This window comes from Lissotriton helveticus, chromosome 8, assembly GCF_964261635.1.
Source record: "Lissotriton helveticus chromosome 8, aLisHel1.1, whole genome shotgun sequence".
Taxonomy (NCBI): domain Eukaryota; kingdom Metazoa; phylum Chordata; class Amphibia; order Caudata; family Salamandridae; genus Lissotriton; species Lissotriton helveticus.
In genome coordinates, this window is record NC_136069.1 from 1,157,224,455 (window position 1) to 1,157,248,099 (window position 23,645).

The 23,645-nt window shown below is 43.5% G+C and overlaps 1 protein-coding gene across 2 annotated transcripts in view; it reads right to left on the minus strand.

The window, feature by feature from the left end:
* The window catches only part of GAS6 (growth arrest specific 6), a 347,916-nt gene that overhangs the window by 66,408 nt on the left and 257,863 nt on the right, over nucleotides 1-23,645 (minus strand). For both annotated transcript variants that reach the window (XM_078658080.1, XM_078658079.1), the window contains exon 10: nucleotides 22,480-22,669. In XM_078658080.1, coding sequence (XP_078514206.1) covers nucleotides 22,480-22,669 — 190 coding nt within the window. The remainder of the gene's footprint in view (nucleotides 1-22,479; nucleotides 22,670-23,645) is intronic.

A 23,645-nucleotide genomic window follows, 5' to 3' on the forward strand; every position in this document is an offset into this window, starting at 1 on the left:
GATGATATAGAGAGGAGAATTTAGACTCTACTACAAGGGGCTTCACAACAGTATAATGTAGCCTGGGAATTATCAACCAATTGTAATATTATCATAGTGTGTTGTTTAATCTGAATATCAACACTACGACTAGATATAATAAATACAGTCCTGTCCTATAAAGAGCACCACAGGATATAATTATTAGGACCCCTGAGATGGCTACATAGTCTAAAACCCCAAAGCTGTTCCTTAGGAAAGAGAACTTTGTCAAGTGAGGCAATATCTCTACAAAAATAGGGTTTGTCTAGAACCACCCACTTGATGTCGTCCTCAGTGTGTCAGGCCTCCAGGAAATGTCTTGTCAATTTCGTATTGGATTTCTTACATTTTACCAAGCTTCTTTGTTTGATAATTCTAGTTTTGACCTTCCGAGTAGTCAAACCCACATACAGAAAGTCACAAAGGATTCTAATCAGGTATATAACCCCCTCAGAACTGAATTTCTTGGAAATGTCTGAACCCTCATTAGTGTGGTTTGGATGAGAATTGACTGAATCTGCCTTGTAAGCTTTCCTCCATTTTCGAATCTCCCTTGGCTGAGGAATCAATCAATCAATCAATCAGTAATTTGTATAGTGCGCTACTCACCCAGTAGGGTCTCAAGGCGCTGGGGGGAGGGGTCCGTTACTGCTCGAAAAGCCAGGTCTTGAGTTGCTTCCTGAAGGAGAGGTGGTCCTGGGTCAGCCGTAGGTGGATGGGGAGGGAGTTCCAAGTCTTGGCCGCCAGGTAGGAGAAGGATCTACCTCCGGCGGTGGCTCTGCGAATGCGTGGTACGGCGGCGAGGGCGAGGCTGGCCGATCGTAGCTGGCGGGTGGGTGTGTAGAAAGTGAGGCGGCTGTGGAGGTACTTCGGGCCCATGTCGTGGAGAGCCTTGTGTGCGTGGGTGAGGAGTCTGAACGTGATCCTCTTGTTGAAGGGGAGCCAGTGCAGGTCTCTCAGGTGGGTCGAGATGTGGCTGTAGCGAGGGATGTCCAGGATGAGTCGTGCGGAGGCGTTCTGTATGCGCTGGAGTCTTTTCTGTAGTTTGTCTTTTCTGTAGTTTGGCAGTGGTTCCCGCGTAGAGGGTGTTCCCGTAGGAAGATATCTCCTGTATTGCTTTGATTTACTGTACTAATTGAATCACTATATCATCTGATCTGTTTAATCCTGTTTTGCATTTCAATAATTTGAGGCATAGATAAAGAATCTATCAAATGTCCTCTGTTGATTCGGACTCATTATTTCTGAGTTTATTCTGTCTCTAATAAAATTTCACAAATTGGGAAATGCTAGGTTACAAAGGTTTGAACAAAATGTGGTAACAATTATCTATTCCAGGTCCTCATCTGATAAGTGTTGATCCCCTCAGTATTCTAGTCCCTTGCAGCTCGGAGCAAGATCCATCAGCGAACCTAAGGTAATTGGTATTGGTAGCTGAGGCAAAACGATAATGGTAGTTTTCTAAATAACAAGAGTTTTTGTTGAAATGGGCCCAGCAAGTAGAGTCTGGTAATATGAGTTTGTTTGAAAATAACGATATTACCGATTTTAGTAACAAGTGCTGCAACACAAGAATGTTGTTTAATTAAATTTTGTAATGATTTTAATTAATCATATACAATAAAAGTATACTACTACTATAATAAACTGCTTGAAACTGCACACATGCAGCAGCTTTATTGTTACTTATTTTAATATTCTGACTATGTGAGCCACATTGGCATGAAAAGCACTGCCATCTTGGGTTTCAAAGATCTGTTTTTTTATAAATGTTAACATCTTCCTAATGTAAGGTAACTTCTAATAAGATGTACCTCTTCTAATACACACAAACCTCAGAAAATGTATATGTAAAGTGATTTCCAATAATTTTTCCTGAGCATGATGTCCTTTAATACCTTATTACTTTGCAACACAGAGTCTCCTATGGCAAATGTACTAGGTAGAGAGTCGATGTGTAATACGGCATTCTTGTTTACAGCCCTCAGGGCCATGTGTTAAAACAGTAGAGCAAGCGCGTTCTTCAGTTAATGGCTAGGCATTAGTAGGTGCTCACTCTTGACTTACTGCATGAACCCCGACTTGTGGTAAATATGGATATTGGATGCATATTGGATCATCACATAAAAAGTGTGGTGATGGTTGTAGTCATGAACATGGTAAAGTGGCTGTTAACGATTTTTCTGCATGGGATTTCAAACAAGACTTGCCAAGTGAAACACTGAAAATGGAGAGAGGGTAAAATTGCTGTCCATAAATTTGGAAGATTATTTTAGTCAATAATGGGTGTGGTCTAAAGCACATATATGGAAGAGAGTAAAAGGTCCATTATCTAAATGCATTCAGAAAAGAAAAACAATTCAAGTTAAAAAACTGTCAAGATACTCACTGTTTTGTGCTCATATGGAATTGCCTAAAGCAATTTTGCCACGTTAAATTGTGTTTGTTGTGAGTTCTCAATCGGTTTCTCCATAGAACACTATAGTTTATCATTTTCATTTCTTGCTGGCTTTGGCTCCTTAAGGCATGGTTGTCCTTCCATCTTTTTGTACCTTGTTAATTATTAGGTTGTGTCCAAACATGCAGTAGTTGTTATCCTGATGTCTCCATTTAGCCAGGGATTTTGCTCTGCCCATTTGAAAGTCTCTTGCCATTTTAATGCTAATTCCAAGTATTTCATTGTTAAATTAACTGTTTAACCCTTATTCATTTTTCAGCAGGTTTACGATGTATTTTAGATTTTTTGGGGGCTTTTGGAGGTTAAGCTTGTATTTGCTATATTTGTTCTTCGAGATAACTCTGTCCTTCATTATAAATCAACAGATAACTTTGTCTTCATACTATGAACTCTATCACATAGACAAACATTCTTTGCCATGCTGTTGTTGGATTATAACGATAAGGGGTCTTTCTGAAGGCCCAAGAACAGGCATTCTATTTTCAAAATTTCCTAACCCACGCTTGCTTTGCGAGAATATGGGCCAGAGTGGACATGGACTTTAAGAAACAGCAATGTATCACCCATCCCCCATAATTATTACGCTACATGTAACTGTAACATAGATTTTAATTTATTCCTATCATTTATTTCTTAAGACTGTTTTCTTATGTGTTACTTTTGCTGTATTGCATTTTGCTGCCGCAATACATAACATTAAACTATAATCGTTTTTTAGGTCTCGCCTATTAATCCCGCAAGGGATAATAGACGAGAGTATGGAGGGCACACCAAGGTCTGAAACCATCGCGGATTTCATACAGTTCGTGTGGTGCACTTGTGCGGCAAGCGCGTCCACATCAAAGCCATCAGCCTCCCTCCCACATGCATCTGAAGCTTCCCCCAGCGTGCGCTCGGCTTCAGGCATTTCTCCTCCCCCCTAATTATTCACCCCTGCTGTTGCTGCCCACGGCAGTACTTTCACTTTCATGGCCGCCAGGCCGTGTCTCTTTCAACATCCTCCCCCCTCCCAGTGTACTTCTTTATTTCCCCTCCAATCACCACGACCTTCTTTCCATTTTCTTCCAGTATGCTATTCTCCCATGATCACCACGACCTACTGAGGCCAAATAGAAGACAAATGCCCTCATGCAATATATTTCTTCACATAGATGCAGCATATTTACGTAAGCAATCTCCTGATTGCTGAATGCATATATTCGTTCTTTTCAATTTATGCCATACATGCCATCAGACTTGATTCAGATAGGGGACACCCTATTGTTAAGCCCAAAATGTTTTTATTTTAGCTGTCTCCCACCTGAAATTGACTGTTTCACAGCTGACACTCGGCCGCGTCTTTTGCTTTTGTCTCGCGGTCGCGTTTAAAGCATATTTGCTGCCGCGTCTAATGTATACTCGCGGCTGCATTTCATGTTTAATTGCGGCCACGTTTAGTGTTAAGTCTCGTGGCCGACGTTTGATGTTTAATTGCGGCCGTGTTTAATGTGAAGTCTCACGCCGCATTCATTGTTTATATTTCTCTTTTTTTCAGCACTATTTTCTATCTTTGCCTTCTTATTGTCTTACTTTTCTGCTTCTCACTGGGTCAAAGTTTAGTGACGAGAAACAAGTTTATAGACATGGGAGCCGGCGTTCACTACCTGCACATACAGAACTGCTCCGTGTGCATACTGTGTAATATATTAACTCAGAACTTAAAGTGCTAAGGAAAACCGAGCGGTGAACAATACCTGCGAACGCTATAGAACACCTAAGCATTTGAGAGTCAGGGGAATAAATGGCAAGACTGATCTTCTCATTTGTTTTTTTGTGTGTATATATATATACTAGTTTGTATATTTGTCAAGTCTAAAACAAATCTTGCCATATTTACTCAATACATTTATTACTAAAGTGCAGATTTCAAACTGAATTTTACCAAAATATTACAACTCAACATACCAACTTAAATGGAAGTAAAAACTCACTGGAACCATGTCCACTAAGCGCATTACAATTATTGTATGCCACTGCAGCTTGTTAAATCCCTTTTGTTTTCAACTTGTACGCATGAAAATAAACAGCATATAACCAGTTATAAGGTTCAGACTAGAGAAGTGAGCCTTTTTTTCCTCTCCTTTGAGCAACGGGATAGACATCTTGACACTTACAGAGTCATGGCCACCCCTCACCGTCCCATCAGTATATGTAGAGAAGTGGTAATAATACAGTAGCAAGAACTATGGTGGGTTTACACTAGTGAGGATGGAGAGCTAAAACAATTTAGATAAACAGTTGAGGACACTGGAAAAGAGACAAAGATTTATCTCTTCATGGATTGAAGAATGTTGCTGTTTTAGGTTTACAAATCTTATAATAATTAATTATCTGTACCACCACAGCACCACTCAGCACCACCACAGCATCACTCAGCACCACCAGAGCATCACTCAGCAGCACCACAGCGCCACTCAGCACCACCACAGTGCCATTCAGCACCCCCACAGCATCACTCAGCACCACCACAGCATCATTCAGCACCACCACACCACCACTCAGCACCACCACACCATCACCACTCAGCACCACCACAGCACCACTCAGCACCACCACAGCACCACTCAGCACCACCACAGCACCACCACAGCACCACCACAGCACCACCACAGCACCACCACAGCATCACTCAGCACCACCACAGCATCACTCAGCTGCACCACCACAGCATCACTCAGGAGCACCACTCAGCATCACTCAGCAGCACCACTCAGCACCACCACAGCACCACTCAGCACCACCACAGCACCACTCAGCACCACCACAGCACCACTCAGCACCACCACAGCACCACTCAGCACCACCACAGCATCACTCAGCACCACCAGAGCATCACTCAGCACCACCACAGCGCCACTCAGCACCACCACAGTGCCATTCAGCACCCCCACAGCATCACTCAGCACCACCACAGCATCATTCAGCACCACCACACCACCACTCAGCACCACCACACCATCACCACTCAGCACCACCACAGCACCACTCAGCACCACCACAGCACCACTCAGCACCACCACAGCACCACCACAGCACCACTCAGCACCACCACAGCATCACTCAGCACCACTCAGCACCACCACAGCATCACTCAGCTGCACCACCACAGCATCACTCAGGAGCACCACTCAGCATCACTCAGCAGCACCACTCAGCACCACCACAGCACCACTCAGCACCACCACAGCACCACTCAGCACCACCACAGCACCACTCAGCACCACCACAGCATCACTCAGCACCACCACAGCATCACTCAGCACCACCACAGCATCACTCAGCACCACCACATTATCACTCAGCAACACCGCATTATCACTCAGCACCACCACAGCACCACTCAGCACCACCACAGCAACACTCAGCACCACCACAGCACCACTCAGCGCCACCACAGCACCACTCAGCACCACCACAGCATCACTCAGCGCAACCCCAGCATCACTCAGCACCACCACAGCATCACTCAGTGCCACCACAACATCACTCCGCGCCATCACAGCATCAATCTGTGCAACCATTGAACAACAACTGGTTTAAATATGTTCTCTCAATGTTTCAAGCTTTATTACAAATGTCACAAAAAGATGTTAATATTTCACTTCTAAAATACACTGAACATAATCTTCACAAAAGTTATTTACAAAAGTTTAAGCCATTGCCATTATAAATTACAATCACTTTTATTTAAGTATTAATGATTTAAAAAAATTAAAAGCCATTGCTATTTGTAATATCAATACATCTAAGTCACGTAAATACAAAACATGTTGCATTACAAATGCTATAGGTGTCACATTTGCGAAAGTTATAACTATTGGCATTGTAAATGAAAAAGCTATTGATTTAGCTATTTTCAAAACCAACACAAATAAAAAAATAATAATTTACAAGACCAATAGCTCAAACTTTCATAATGCGAGACCTATTGCATTGCAAATGCTTGTTTTATATAAATCTATTTGCTGCCATAACAGTTTCTAGGCTTGAACATGCTACCACAATTTTTGGTAACGGTAATGCTTTTTTTATCCTATAGATAGTGCTCTATATTCAAGTCATTCTATTTCCTGAAAATAGACTTAAGATATTAACTCTGCAAATTTTAAAACAAACTTATCTGAAGAGAAATTGTCATCAGTTACTATTATTCGCATTTGCTCTTTCTCTGGAGTAAGGTTTATATAGTCAGGTTTATATGTTAATGCCTGTGTCATTATGGTGGCCACTGGGTGTGAATAGTTGCTATGTCTGGAAAGCCAACTTTTACATGTTAGAAGATTTTAGTAACAGATTTTGTTCTGACCCACCCAAGATCACCAAGGCTACTTCTGTTGCAAACTTCCCTCTGCCTTCGCAGTCATCGTCAGACTTTTATTCTCTTTGATGATTAAACGTTAAAAAGCATGACTAATAAATTGTTTTAGACCTTAAGTCTGAATTCACATATTGACAGCCATGGAATACATGACCAACAGTGTAATACACACAATTCATTGTTACCCAAATCAGACACCATCTAAAGATCCTGGATTGTGCGTCCTATGTGCATTTGAACTTATCTGCAAGAAATGTCTTTGCATCTTTAGTTCTATCTCACTCTTCCTGTGTAATGTGTCCCTAGTGCTCATGCATTCAGCATTCAGACCCAAGAATGGCCTCTCAAAGTTTTTCCGTCCCAAGATCAGGTGTACTCTTGTACTGAAATGAAATGAAATCCAGTATTTGCAAAGCGCACAATTACCCGAGGGTGTCAAGGCGCTGGGGGCCGTCGGGAAGATTCAGCGAGCTATTGCCCAGAGTCACATGATGCTGGGTTAACCTGCCGCCGGCACTGGGGATCGAACTGTGAACCCTGTGGTCCGGAGTTAGGCACCCTGGCCAATGCGCCAAACCTCTACTCTTCTTGCCTACAATGTAACCTATCAGAGCTTCACTGTTCCCAAACCAGGGCCACACTACATAAATATTGATACACATGTAAAAATATATCTGCTGGTACAAATCAAATTGAGAGTGCATTTAATATTTGCCACCCAGATTATTACAAAGCATGAGTCATAAGAAAGGAACCATAGGCCTTGGATACTTAAGCTGAAGGCTCCAAGACTTCTTAAATGTGTGTGATTTATTTCACTGAATGAGCATTGGCAGTGCTACAAGGCTATATTAATTGTAGACTGTGTGCTATAGAAATGCCAACTACCCAAAAGAACTATCGACTGTGCTACAGATCTATGTAGGAGATCTATGTATGCACAAACATACAAAAGGTGACAGTAGGAGTGCTTGCAATTAATCTAACCACTGGAAATCGCTTGGGGTAGCATTCTAACCCATTGTTCCTTTGCCCACCATGCCACCTGAGATTAGACCCAGGCATACACAAATCAGTCGACCCTGCTCCAATAGGAACAGTCCAGCCCGAACTGCCTATGCCAGATCCTCTCTGATCAGAACACAAGTAAACCAAGACCGGTTTCACCCTGATTGGGGCTCTTCAGTTGGTGTAGCGTGGTTCCACTGGCACAGTGAGCATGGGACCCACATCTGGGTCTATGCTTGCCACTGAGGGTGATACATCAAACACACAAAAGGTGATGGGAGGAATGCATGCAATTTATCTAACCACTGGCAATCACTCAGGGTGCCATTCCAACCTATTGGTCTTTTGTCTACCATGCCACCTCAGTTTGGATCCAGTCACATGCAAATCAGTCTTGACCCTGCTCCAAATACCCTAGGAGCACCTGGCCTGGCACTCCTGACTAGACTGTTTCGATGTATGCTTTCGTTTATGTTGACTGCGTGGAGTAGAAAGCTATAACTGGCGACACCTGATGAGAAGCCAGAAGTACAGAAGCCTGGCAAACGGCTTACTTTCTGTGCCTGGATTGAAGCATGATAAGTGGAATTACCTTGCACTTGAAGAACTCGTGTGCCATAAGAAGGTAGCTATCACTGGTCAAAGGATTGGTTCTCTGTTGTGATGCAAACCCACAACTAAGCTGATTGCAAGTGGAAACCGGTCTTCAGATGGAAGAGAGCCCTCGGGAGTGAGACTACGTCAGTCCCTGTGCCGGTATTTTGCAGCCTTGTGAGGGGGTCCAGTGTCCTGTGCCCTGCAGCGCGAGTCCTCCCGGCGCCGCTCTTTCCATCTCAGCGGCCGCCGAGCGAAGGACTCGCCTTACCATCTACCCCTGCGGTGGCGCACCTTGACGCCGTCATTGGAGCGCCCGGAGGCGCATTTAAACAACAGGCACCCCCGGCGGAAGCGGGATCTACTTGCCAGCAGAGCCCTCGGGAGTGAGACTACGTCAGTCCCTGTGCCGGTATTTTGCAGCCTTGTGAGGGGGTCCAGTGTCCTGTGCCCTGCAGCGCGAGTCCTGCCGGCGCCGCTCTTTCCATCTCAGCGGCCGCCGAGTGAAGGACTCGCCTTACCATCTACCCCTGCGGTGGCGCACCTTGACGCCGTCATTGGAGCGCCCGGAGGCGCATTTAAACAACAGGCACCCCCGGCGGAAGCGGGATCTACTTGCCAGCAGAGCCCTCGGGAGTGAGACTACGTCAGTCCCTGTGCCGGTATTTTGCAGCCTTGTGAGGGGGTCCAGTGTCCTGTGCCCTGCAGCGCGAGTCCTCCCGGCGCCGCTCTTTCCATCTCAGCGGCCGCCGAGTGAAGGACTCGCCTTACCATCTACCCCTGCGGTGGCGCACCTTGACGCCGTCATTGGAGCGCCCGGAGGCGCATTTAAACAACAGGCACCCCCCGCGTCGCGGGAGCGCCCGGGGCTAAGCCCGGGCAAAGGGCGGGCCGTCTACGGCCGTCATCGGCAGGAAGAGGCAGGGGCTGGGCCCGACCCCCTGTCCCTTCAGAGACGCTCCTACAAGTAAGATTCTGTTGTCGTCCCTGTGACGTTTGTTAACTGCATTATATACAGACAATGTCCAAAAAGAAACCTGCTGCGCCTGCTGCTCTGCCCGCAAACACCATGGATAACTATGTTGTGCAAACAGTAAAGAAAATAAATGAACAAAGGAGGGAATCACTTGGGCTAAGCCAGTCACCAGATCTGCGTAGGTTAAGCCCTACTTTACCTCTGTCGACTGACGATAGCCCTTTCGTGCTGGTGGAAACCAGGGTCTCAACAAATGTATCACCTATTATTGGGTCTGGTAGCCAGCCATTGAGCACGTCACCATCCCCAGTTATTCAGGATGTAGACTCTGACAATGTTACAGATTCAGACCCAGAAATAGTAATCGGTCCTGTGGAGGACGATTTACCACCGATTGAGCACACACCCCGGCCTGTGCGCACCTGTGTGAAGAATCAGCGGAAACAGGGCGGTTCAAGGCCAAGAGCGAAAAGGAAAAGAACATTATCCCCAGGCTCCTCGAGAGCTCCCCAAAAGGCTGTAGGGGAAGGGACTTTAAGAAACAGAGGGGATGACGAAATGTTTAGTAAACTGCTTGAGGTTTTAGAGGGTAAACTTAATGAGATTGTAAAACCTCTGATCTCTAAAATTGATAAATTGCAGGCTGAAGTAAAAAGACTTGGAGGTGTGCAAACCAAGTTGAAGGAGGAAATAGGCTGTCTTAATATCTTATTAACAACAAGAAATACTACCGAAGGGGTTAACCAAGTTGGAGAAGGGACATCTGGTGTGCTGACTAATCAAGTCCATATGCCGGCCCCAAAAGGTAATCAACATGTAACAACAGCAGAAGGGCGCCCGTTGATAGTACATTTACCACAAGCACAAGTTCACGGTATAGACCCACTGCAGTTTATTGAGGAAGCCTCACCTGTTGTGCTGGTGTTAGCTAATGTTCCCCTTTTGGACGCCGGCACTACCGAGTCATCTAGCTCTCTGACTAGTAAGGCCCTCCACTGGCTCTCAGGTAATATGAGGTTAGCCCCTGGAGGGACACAGCAATTGGCACACGATATTAAAGCAGTTAAACGCGTTCCCTGGATTGGGAATCGCCCCAAAAGATTTAAAGGGGATTGTGTGGCGGTGACCTTTGCACACCCTGGAGTACTCCCAAATGTCCTAATGCATATTCTTCCGCCTCAGCGTAGAAGAGGTACGGTGGTTCCCCTAACATTAAAATTCTTTTATGGGGAACAGCAAAATGTAACCCTACCAAAAACGCCAGCATTAGGATGGGACAACAACTTGAATATGCATAACCGTTGGGCTTCTCCCCTAGTACCAAGCCTGCTATTACAAAACAGGTTTGATGCCCTGTCTGGTCTTAATAACTGCGATTGACAAGAGGTCAGACACGAGATTGCCGAAGCATCCGCAGGAGTAGACCTACATCAGTCCCCAAATACTATAGGTAGTATACTGCTTAAGTCTGTGGGTACACCTTGCAATATCTTAGAGGGGGCATCAACATCTTGCCATATTGCTAGTTGGAACATAGCAGGACTAGCTTCTAAATTTGAAGTATTAGGGTGGCTAGAATTGATCAGAACATTTGATATTTTATGTCTGCAAGAGACCTGGTGTCTAAACTTCAAGGGCCTTGATGGTTTTGTAGCATACGAGCTACCAGCAGTGGCAACTACTTCAGGGAGGGCCAAAGGTGGTTTGCTAATTCTGATTTCTGTGAAAATGCGAATTAGGGTGAAGGAGCATATCACCGTGGGCAATAATTCCCAACTGCTGTGGTTAGCTGATGAGGCAGACAAAAACGGGAAACATCATTTACCACGAAGGCATTACCACTACTAACGTTTACCACGTGACACTTACCACGCAGGGTGCCTTCCACGCAGGGTGCCTTCCACGACGTCTTTACCACGGGCTGGGGGGGAGACGTGGTATTCCTTCGAGTCGTTCTGCGTGGGCTTGGGGGGCAGAGGGGGGCTGGGGGGGGTCTCCCCCCCAAAAAATAACAAGCGGGGGGCAGAGGGGGGCTGGGGGGGGTCTCCCCCCCAAAAAATAACAAGCAGTTTACTTTAAAAAAAAACCGAACATAATTTTAAAAGAAAAAGGAAAGAGCCTCCCCCAAAGACGTGCCGTGTACGTCAAAAAAACAGTCCTTTTTTTATTTTGGTATACGTGTTTTGACGCTTGTTTCAATGGAGGATGGAAGTAAGGGCTCGTAGAGAAAGACGTGCAGGTAAGACGTTTCTAGGCGTAGTAAAATCCTACGTTGTAAATACCAGCGTGGTAAAGCCACTTGCGATGTAAAATTCGCGTGGTAAAGCCATGCGTGGTAATTGAAATCGTGGTATAATCATATATTCGACAAAAACATTCTATTGATTAATATGTATAATAATGTTTTTGATGCTAGCAGACACATGGTTATTTTAGAATTAGACAACGCAATCAAACAATTGATGAAAGCTTCTAATACAGTTTTTGAGTTCATATATGTTGGAGATTTTAATTTTTCTGTATGCCCTCTCTCTAACCAAAGGTTGTGTGGCACTTTGAACCGTGTTGGGGAGCCAGCTACACATTTCCCACACAATACATATGGAGAAACTTTGAATTCCTTCCTACTCGCCTATGATATGGAGGTTCTAGAGATTGAGCAGGATGGGAAGTGTGATAGCTTGCCAACTTTTGTGGGGAGGGGGGCGAACACTGTAATTGATTTTATTTGTATGTCTTCCGAACTAGCTCATTTTAGTTCTGATGTCAGGGTTGTAGACTATATGGTTAGTGATCATAACTGTCTTCTTATTGAAACTAGGTTTTGGAAAGTTTGTATTATTCCAGATAGTAGCCCTATCACAAACATTGATGTACATAGGCCGAACGGATTTAGAATAAGGTGGGCTGGGGATAAAGCTGAAGTAACTTCTAATTGCATTATCTCATGCTGCTCAAATGACATTACATCAATCATTGATGAGAAGTCAAACTTGGAGGCCTGTATTATTCACTTTACTAAAATCAATGTTTTTATTAGTGGTAAGTTTACTAGGGCTGCTGGAAATATTAACAATAAAGCCAGGGGATGGTTCAATAATGCATGTACTGTGGCCCTGAAGACCTTAAAAAAGGCATTATCCACCAAACCTAGAGACAAAACGGTTGTAGCTAAGCTCAGATCTGACTATAATTTAGCTCTTAAGCAAAGGAAAGCTGAACTACGAGAGGAAGCCTGGGAGAGACTCGATCTAGCGGCTGTTTCGAAAAATTGTACTCTTTTTTGGACAGTTGTAAACAGCCCTTTTTTAAAAGATGATAAATTCCCCGTGTTAACCTCAAACGTAGGTAAGGAGTCATGGGTACAGCACTTCTCCGGCATTTTTAATTCCAATATGGTAATGTTGACGACAAGTTGCTCTTGGCCAGTACTTAGCCTAGATATCACCTTACAGGAGGTTCTAAGTAGTATCAGGGCTAGTAAGGGCGGAAAGGCCCAGGGACCCGATGGTGTTCCAGTTGATGTGTATAAATCCGCACCTGAGACTTGGGGGCCAGTACTAGTCAAAGTTTTTAATGCTGCTGTTCGCTATACTATCCCGTGTACCTGGTCTGAATCAATAATAGTCCCCATTCACAAGAAAGGGGACCGAGGAAACGTTAAAAACTACCGGCCAATTTCATTGCTGGATTCGTCCGTCAAGATTATGAGCCGTGTACTCCTCGTCCGATTAGAAGAATGGGCAGAGTCCAATCAGATAATGACAGACTGCCAATATGGGTTCAGGAAAGGAAGAGGTTGCATTGAACAATGTTTAAACCTGGAACTCCTGATAGGGAAATATACCCGAGCAAAAAATGGTTCACTTTACCTCTGTTTCGCTGATCTGAGCAGCGCTTTTGACTTGGTTGATCATGCCATACTATGGACTACCTTGCTAGAAATGGGAGCACCTAGGGAAATTATCTATTTTCTGGCCCGTTTGTACGAGAGGCTTAGCTCGAGTGTTCGGTACGGGCTCTCGGGCGAATGTACAGACAAATTCAGGGTCAGGAGAGGTATCAGACAAGGGTGTGTTTTGGCACCCCTGCTTTTCACTCTGTTTATTAATGAAGTAGACTCGATCCTTAAGAAAGCACCAGCGGACGCCCCTAGAGTAAACACAAGTACCATCCCCGTGTTACTATATGCGGACGACGCTGTGTTGCTTTCTAGGACTCCTCGGGGTCTACAGCTTTTGATGGACAACTTTGTGGCCTTTATTGAAAGAAGAAAGTTGGTCATTAATAAGAGCAAGACATATGTGATGGAGTGTGGAGCTAGAAATGTCAAAACTAAAAAACCCTATAGGTTTCTTATTGATGGTCAGGTGGTGCAGTGTGTGGAAAATTTCTGCTACCTGGGGGTTACCTTCTCTAAAAATGGTCGCTGGGATGTCGAGCATAAGGTGGTGCGCGACAAAATGATTAGGAGCGCCAATGGAATATTTGCTTTTGCAAGCAAATTAGGTAGTAGAAGGCCCAAAGAAATGCTTAAGATCTTTGAAGCTAGGTGTCTTTCGGCTGCTCTCTACGGAGCAGGGATATGGGGGGTATCCAGGGTAGAACCTTTACAGGTGGAAGAGAATAAATTTCTGAAAAAATTATTGTGTCTCCCGACATCCACCGCGAATAATTTGGTTCATAAAGAACTAGGACTAAATCATCTAAATGACCTATTACTGTTGAGACCTTTGACACTTTGGCGTTCAGTCTGGATGAAAGACGAAACCTCATTTAATAGGGTTATCATTGAGGATTGTTTACGTCTAGACTATTTTCTCAAAATCCCATGGATTAAATACACAATTGAATCCTTCTCTAATGTGTTTGGGTTAAACGTTACATTAGATCATTGTTCTGCTTCGGATCTTTCTAAAGACAGTCTGAAATCAATCTTCTTAAATCACTGTGCTGAAAGACGAGCCACGGATGATCTCAAACTTTCCACCTGTATACGTTACAACCAATTGAACGAATTTGTGGGCCTACACCCTTACCTCTTCCAGGTAACTAAAGGGCAACATCGGTTTGTTCTTACCAGGATGAGGATGGGTACGGTCCACCTATTGGTTGCATTCCCTGAGATTAAGATGCGCCCTACAGGTCCATGTCGGTGCGATAACATTTCAGAACAAAGCACAGAGCACTTTCTACTCATATGTAACCTGTATAGTGAATATCGTAAATTCTTTTTAAAACCTTTATTTATTAAATTTGGAGCAAGAACCATCAAAGCGGCAATGAAATTACTTTTTAATTTGCATCACCCTGACATCTGTTTTTATACGGCTAGTTATTTACTCAAGGCAATTAGTTCTAGGAAAAGCATGAATTTTTAAATAATTTTTAAAATAATTTATCCACTGGAAACTTTTTAAAGTGTGTTATTTGATTTGTTATATGTATCATACTGTATTTTTTGCGGATTGCGATTGTAAAGTGTATTTTCCATTAATATGTATTATATATATGTACTTTTATGGGCATGATTTACATGTCTCCGAATAAAGTTTTTGACTTGACTTGACTGCTACAAAAGTAGAATAACTGAAGATTAAAAATGCACTTTGCTAAAGAAAAGATAACGATAAATTTCTAGATGCCAGAAAGAAACAGACCATGAGTTCACATTGCCTTACTATTCGACGAAGGACTGTTTAGTGTTTATAAACTGAGGACACACGAAGAGAAAGAGGAAAGTAGATGCAACAGTAAGCCAATTGTTATGAATGGTGCTAGTCTCCTAGCAAGGAAGCGTGGCTATAGTTAGCAAGCACATGTGAAGAATGTAAAGTTCCTAACTGAGCAGGATCACTCAGCCGCATGCACAGTAACTTGAGCAATCTGTAAGGACACAAAATAAAATAGCAAGGAGCTGCCTGCGAAGAAGACACAACCAGAAGGCCCCAAAGAGTCCATAAAGAAAGATCTTATTTTTCACCTATTTTAAAAAAAGTGATTTAGTGCAGTCTCAGACTTTACAGAGGCTATAAAATGTTCATGAGGCCATCATGATGGATAAACAGTGAATGAGGTACATCTTCCATAAAATATTTTCTCGGGTGGCGGTGGGATCAATATTCTCGAAATTTAACAGAGGATCCTATTAGCCCCTTCTCAAATATCTTAGACTTCTTCCCTTCAAATGTGTGAGAGGATATTCCCAACACAGAAAGAGGTCTACAATGAAAGCGGTCTGCAGTGACTAGCGAAGACATTCACATTAAAGCTTCGGAGTGCATCAACAGACTCTTCTCTGGAGTTAAGTGAGCACATTGATTGCAACCCCAGACCTAAGCTGAATGTCAATGGAGCAGGTCTTGATGGGAAAGCCGTGATTAGGAGCGGTTGTACAATCCAAGACGACGGACCTAAAAGCTAAATTGTCGTGTTCCCACCACCAAACTGTAAACTCGGGCAAAATGAACTTCAACCCGGTAGTCTATAACCATTTTTTGGGGGGTTTTTTGCAACCATGGCCGCTAAATTGGAAAACCTCCTTTTAGACGTTTAGAGAGGGCAATCTTCCAGGGATAGACTGAGAGAATGAAATGGCTGATAAAGCAGCCCAAAACTTTTCTCAATACTCTTTCTCTACCTTCCCGGGTACACCTCATGATTTAAGGGATAGGACATGAATGAGTGGCAAACTTCAGAGTAATCTGGTTTGTGATCTTCAAGCCTGGCATTGCACACACTCCCCCCACCACCTTCCTCCATCTATTAGTGCAAAACCTAAATTGCATTGTTTCCACACCAAGAAAGCCTTGTAGTATACTTGAAATAGGGAACACAATTTCACAACGCAGTTCCGGTAATGGCAACTTCGAGATAAACTATAGTTAAGTTTATTAAGTTTAAAAACATTTACTGTCTCAGTTCCTGGAAGAAGGACATGGACTGGTGCATGATGCAAGAAAAGACAGTGTACGTGGTGCGGGGTTGTCCCCGGAAGTGGGTAACGGTGTGGTCCAATTGGAATGACTATCGAGGTACCATATGTGAGCCCCCCCGAGGTACACCCATTGACGAGCTGATTACGTTGTGAATTGATATTGAGATTGTCCGACTGTGGAATGTCCTGTATTGAAAAGGCAATATGTATACTGAGTTTTTTATGGTACGTATGTGGCTAATGTATTTCCTGATTGTGCTGACCACCACTTTATTTTTGTTGCAAATAAAAAGAGTTATAAAAAAAAAAAAACATTTACTGAAAATTAAAAAGAACCCAAAAAAGTAGTGGTGTACGAATTTTTTTCTTACCAAATAAACATGTTTTTTAAATGGCAAGGAACTTTTTTCCACTATGACTTATCACGCTAAAAAGTCACATGAGGCAGGAGGCTAGATCGAGAAGAGCACAACTCTCGGACAGTGGCGGCCAGCACAAATTGGGGGTGGTGAGGTGGGGGGGTATTAAAAAAATAAAATAAAGTACCTTATCGCTGCCCAGTCTCTCCTCCGCCAGGACTCAGGAACAAGGAAGGACCCAGGATCCCCTGGCCAACCACAACGCTGCATTGCGCCGTGGTTCAACGCTCAGCCACGAACAGGGGGCCAGGGCATGTTCTACACGCAGGCTACAATGTAGCCTGTGTGGAGAACAGGGAAAGTGCGCATGACGTTTGGCCGGCCTGAGAGGGCTGGCCAAACTTTCATGCGCACTTAGGAATGGGCAAACCACTCCTTCTCTGCCCTGCTTTTTCACCGGACAAGCCCCGCCCATCCCAGTCGCAGGAAGAAATAAAATGATAATAACCTTATTATTATTTTATTTTTTTCGGTTACACTGCTTAAAAGCAGTGGGGCGACGCTCCTGCCGACACTACTCTCGGAAAGGCATATCCAAGAGGAACCAGACTTCATGAGTCAAAATCATGCGGAATTCATATTATACAAAATATTGAAAAAATTGGTGTGATGTGAAATATTGGAGTTACGTTAGATAACACCGATGGTTTAAAACATTTGCATAGGCCTTCACAAATACAAAAGCTATCTACTTCTAACACCTGGACGACTGTAGACAAAGTGATTCTTGAACTTTTGTTAATGTCATAAGGGTTCCATTACAGACTATTTCTCGAAGCTAACTTCGAAATTGTAAAAGGGATGTTCCAGATCTAACCACGAGGTGGCAGAATAAGCAAACATCTAAATACATGAAGGCTTATATTACGCAACTCTTGTTTTAAGAATAGGCCAGCAAGAAGCCAGAATGCATGGTGAAGGAGCTAGGACAACTAATTTGATAGGATGCTCTGAGAAATCCCTTTCTGTAGCTAAGTGAACTATACGGAAGATGTACAGGCGAGTTTTAGGGGTGTGACAAATTTCAAAATTATTTTACTGCGAAACGCCAAAATATGTTGTGAAAAGGAATTACACTTTTAAGGCGTGTTTTTCAAACAATCGTATACTTAAAGTAAAAAAATTACGATAAAATCTGGCAGGAAACTGGTTCACGCAGAAAATGTCTCTGCCAGACATTTTCTGTGCCAACGAGCAACCCACAGGTGAAATCCAAATTTCAAGAAATTTCGCAAATGTTCTGTTAAACGATATTAATTCAGATATTAAGCAACTTCCTTTGGGTGTGATTTAAATGTACACAGGCCGAATGAGCATTCACCTCCCCTTTCTGAAGAATAATATTTCACTTTCTCGAGGTCACCAGTAACAGCCGAGGAAACACTTTCTGTTGCTTAGAATCAGCTACATTTAACCTAAGTCACTTCTATTTGTTTTCAGTCCTTTGCTTTACAGAAAGACATCAATGGCAAATGCGCCAAAGAAATGAACAGGTACAGCAACATTTGCCAAGAGCGGAATCATTTCTGCGTTAGTGCTGAACCAACTGATGGGAGGTTTTTCTGTGCTAACTCTGTCGCGGATGCCTACATTTTTAGTGATAAGCAAGGATAAAAAGGCCAAATGAGCAGTGGCAAAATCAAGAGCCGAAAATATTGCACAATCTTGGCAAGTTTCCAACAGATTGTTAAAACAGTATCGAATGGCCACACAATAGTCCCTCCAATGAAGGTCAGACCTGATAGTATATGTATGGGGTATGTTGAATGGACAAATCACCTCATTGGAGGTGCATCTGCAATGTCGGCACGTCCTGGTGTAAATTCTGCCAGCCACCAGAGCCATTGCTAGAAATTCTGCCAATGGATTTTCCCATCGGCTGTAAAGCAGTTGGTCATTTTCTGAACTCCTGGAGTTGATTTTTAGTCAAAATGCAAACAATGTCTAATACCGTTGATTTTCCACCACCTGTGGAGTTCACCTGCAAAAACCACTGGTGAACGAAATAGTATATTTGCTGTTCGTACACTACATCATGGCCCAGCTGTTTGTCCTGGTTGTCAGTCTCCCCAGGATCTTTCAAATGGTAGTGGCGCATATCGTTAACAGCACATCCCATTGAATACAAGTAGACAAAATGACATAGATAACAGTAATAAAATAACTATGGGCCTCATTAGGAGGTTGGTCGGACAGCCACTGACAGGCCAGCAGTGGCGGTCCGACTGCAGTCGGATGGGCCAACCGACACATCCGAGAGGCTAAAGGAGCCTGTCAGGCTGTCGGTCAGATCTTATTCCGTACAATAGGGGTGGTGCCTGTGCAGGCACAGCCATAGGGATTACGATGTCCCTTTCTGACAGCCTTTCCATGGCGGTCTGATCGCCATGGAAAGGCGGTCGGAAAAGGACTTTGGGGGCTCCTACAGGGCATCCATCCCCATTGGGCCTCCGCTATGAGGCCCGGGGCACTTGTGGTGCCCCCCAAACATCCATGCTCTGTGTGCCAGACACCATATGGTGCCTGGTACACAGGGCATGGATGTTTCTAAAACATCCCCTTTTCCACTGCAGCTTCTGCTGCTGCTTTTGTCCAGGCTGCAGCACAAGCCGCAATAAAAAAGGGGATATTTCCGCCCGCCTACACGGTGGATGCAAATTAATTGGACGGGTGGAACTGCCGACTACATGTCGGTCGGTTTCCAACCCGCCGCAATGGCGGTCAGAAGCCTGTCCGACTACCATCGTAATTAGGCCTTATGTATGAAGTTAAATCCACACAATAAAATGTAAAAATTCTTTCAAGTTACTATATTTTTTTACATACCTTTAAATATATATACTTAACTATATAATCTCAATCTTTAGTACCAGGATATTTTGTAATATTTTTATAGTTTATATTGTAAGTATGTGAACTCTATATTTAGTACCACAATATTTTTGCCACAATATTTGTGCATCACATTATTTTTGATTATAATATTAGGACATTGAAGCCTTCAGGGACATTGTTCGATATACTAGGATCCTGACCTGAAAAGGCTTGGCTCTAAGTTTTTGTTCCCTTTACTTTTGGGATCCCCAGCAGAAGTCGTGATCTGTTCCTGGGATTTCTTTCTACTCCTCTGAGAAGAAGTCTGTCATTGATGTATGATAGTCTTCCCAAATAAAGAGCTTTGCATGGTAAGGATGCTAATTAGATTTGGATTCTGCACACTAGAAGGAGCCAATGCAGATATTTTGGTGTGTGGGTGATTTGGTTAGACTTCTTTGCTCCACTGACAATTTGGGTGAATGTCTGTAGGGAGGCTGTATGCAACGTGGCTCTAAGAAGAGGTATCAATTTTTTGTTCAGAACTGCGAGCTAGGCCTTAAACCCAAGATGGCGTGAGAGGACCAATGCTTAGATTGCCCATTGAATTCTTCTGGTGAAATGCACTTGATGATACAGGGGGGAATTGGGTTTGTTTTAGTTTAGATAAACCAGTGTTCTGATCCAGGGTGAAACACCGAGGTTTTGCCGAAGGGACTAAAGATGGGTGAAACACATGTCATTTGGATTTGAGAGCTAGGTTTGGATAGGAGGCGAGTTAGTGAGAGTGGATGACCAGACTCACAATGTCAACAAAATGTCTATAAATTAACTCCTGAAACAAAAAAAAGTGAAAGGAAAAAAAATAGTCTCTATGATGGTCGTGTACCATAACTAGTTAAACCTCAAGTGCAAGACTACTTAGGACTTCTAAATGATTCACCAGCAAAATGAAAAGATGAGACAACACTTGCCAGAAAGGAAACTGAGTTACTGCACACAATCAAACAATTTAAAGGAAGTGATTGAAAATTAAGCCAGAACACAAAGTACTCTGCTGGGCATATTTCTTTGCAGCACATCAATGTAACTCCAAGGAATAAGGACTTCGAACTACATCATTAATTCACCCGCACATCTACAAATGTGTTGTATATTATTGTACACACAGAAAGGCCTCACTGCTATTTTCTGTGCAGTCTAAAAAGTTCAAACACTCGGCAAATAACAGAACATCTTTTGTGGTTCCAAACTTAACAAAGGACAATAGTGTGGCTATCTTAAAAGGGGACCAACACTACATAGGGAAATGCACATGTGAATTTACACTGAGGCACAGTTTTCTGCATAACACAGAATTCCATAGAGGTAAAGAATGTATGCCCCGCTCCAGCCCCAAACTCTTTGACTCTCCTCCCCCAAACCTACAGGCAACCTGCAAAGGAAACGGGGAAATGCAGGAATATGCAGCATCCCTGTTCCACTTGATACCAAGGGACATGATATCAGTTGTTGGTTTCTGCACAATGTGCCATTTCACATTCCATGCTAAGAGGAGCTTTTCTAAATCAAGGGGGTCCACAGCAACACAATCCACATATAATCCATCTACTACTGCTGCTGGTAATAACTCTGAATAACTGCTGAAATTGTGATATACCCTCCTACCCTTAAAGGAAGCAACTGTAAATTTTGTACCATGTGCGCCTGCAGAAAGCAACCCAGGTTGTCTTGAAAGCTAGCAACAAAATATGTGTGCTTGATTGGAATGGGTTTTAGAAGCAGCCCAGGTGTGAAGTGAACGGAATGAAAAGACCACCATGGATGAACTACACATACTGTAACATAAGTTACTAACTCACTTAAAAAACTCTTAGACAGACATATCAAAGGTAGGAAAAAAAGCCTTGTTCTGTGGAAGTTAACATAGGACATTAAGAATATTCTATGTGTCCATTAGCACTGAGGCACCTTCATTTAATTGTGGGAGAGGTGGGGCGCAGTGGCCAGAGTGGCTGACTCTGGAACGTGGGGCTCACGGTTCGATCCCCGGCGGCAGCTCAGCATCATGTGACTCTGGGCAATAGCTCACTTTATCTCCCCGACGGCCCCCCAGTGCCTGGATACCATTAGTGGTGATAAGTTCACGCTTTACAAATGTGGAATTATTTATTTGTTCATTTAATAAATATATCTATTTCAGGAGAATCCCAGAAAACCCCAATAAAGGCAGCTATATTAGCAAAAAAAGGTCACAGACATCCCGGAGTGTGCGCCAGGCTCCTTTTCCTTTAATCATTAACACATCCATGAAGTGCAGCCTGGTTGGCGCCTTTAGACATACATTTACATACACTTGTCGCCTTCAAGGTGCAATCGTAGGGAAAAAAGCGGACCTTTTCTGAAATCACAACTATAAACACCATACTTAACAGTTTTTACTCATTGAGATGATAACCAATTGTTTTCTCATCAGGACCAGCATTAGACATAGAAGTGACCGGCTCTTAAATGGCTCCTCTGCCCTAACCAACAGGAGTCACCAAAGTGTCAGACATTTGGCAGCAGCCAGGAACGAATCTTGCTTAAACTGTCCTCCTAGATGTGGTATCTTGCCTTCTTCTCTACTCTGTCCTTTCTTTGTGTCCTGTACTTTGCTGCTCAGCCATTCTCTGTGATGTCATGGAATGTTGCCTCTGTGTATGTTCAAGTGTATCTGTCAGTTTATCTATGTAGGCTGAGCAGCAGGGTTGCTGCTCCCGGTCGGGCTTACTATCCTGTACATGCTTATTTGGATAAATATGCTGTTTATCCTACTTCAACTCCTGTAACTATTTTCCCCAACATGTACACTTCAAAAAAGTATTGCAAATTTACAGATCGTGCCACACTCACCATTTGCCACATGCCGTGATTAATCAATGGCCCACTGCTTGTGACCCGGCCGATCCCGTTGTACTTCAGTTGCAGTTCCAGCCTTCCATTGCGCAGAGCCAAGACTATCCACGTGCTGTCTTGATGGCCTCCAGCAAAGAAAAGGACACCTTCAGGATCAAAGGTTCTAAAGTCGAATTCAGCCACAAGTCTGACCGCATGGGTGTCAAGAAACAAATGATTACAAAAAGTTCAGAAATCTATGTGTGCTTTCTAGTTTCAAAAGGCAGCTCACATTTGGAATTACAAAAACACAATTAACCACCAATATAACAAAGCAACAAAACTCCAAAATAAGTTACATAAAAGCCAAGCAGACAATGTTCTATCATGCATGCTGTCTTCGCCAGCCATCAGCAATGCATATTCTACTCTGGGATCACTATTTTCATGTTTAACATGGAATTTGGGATTTATAACTTCAAAGCACTCTTCACTAAAAAGTCAGGCCTGGTTGAAAATGTCATACATGACATATGGCCACGTGGCTGCTATGACTTCTTCTAAAAAAAGATTTTGTGGCAAACTATGAGTCTCCAGAGGAGAAAACCTATATGGCACAGCTAAGTAAGCGAACTTTCACTGCCAGCGCTGGCCGGCACAGGTAAACACGGTGGGGCGGGGTGGGGGCGTGGCCGGAATGGGGGGCGGGGGGAGTTGACAGACAGAGTAGGTATAATTAAATAAATAATACCTATTCCGACTTCTGCCTCGCTTCGCTCTGCCTCGCCCCGCTCTGCCTCGCCCCGCCCCACCACCCCACCATGCTTACCTGTGCCAGCTGCCGCTGCAAAAACCACAGCCATCCTTCTTGAATAGTATGTTGACAAGCCGTTTACACATCAAACTGCACTGTACTGTAAATATTTGCCAAAGCTTTAGAAAATACTTTCAAGATTCTTAACTATCCATCCTCACTAACAAACACGAAAGCAGTCTATATTTTCGATTCTCCATGTATTGTTCTTAACAGTGTTGAACATACTTTTAAGAAGACTAAACACAGTTCTCTGGAGGCCATCTAATAGTTTAGGAGCAACTTGCATATGAGATACTGTAGCTCTTGATGAAATTATACATTCCCATTGGTTTAAACACAGTTAAAGGCTGTAATCACACTATTTAGG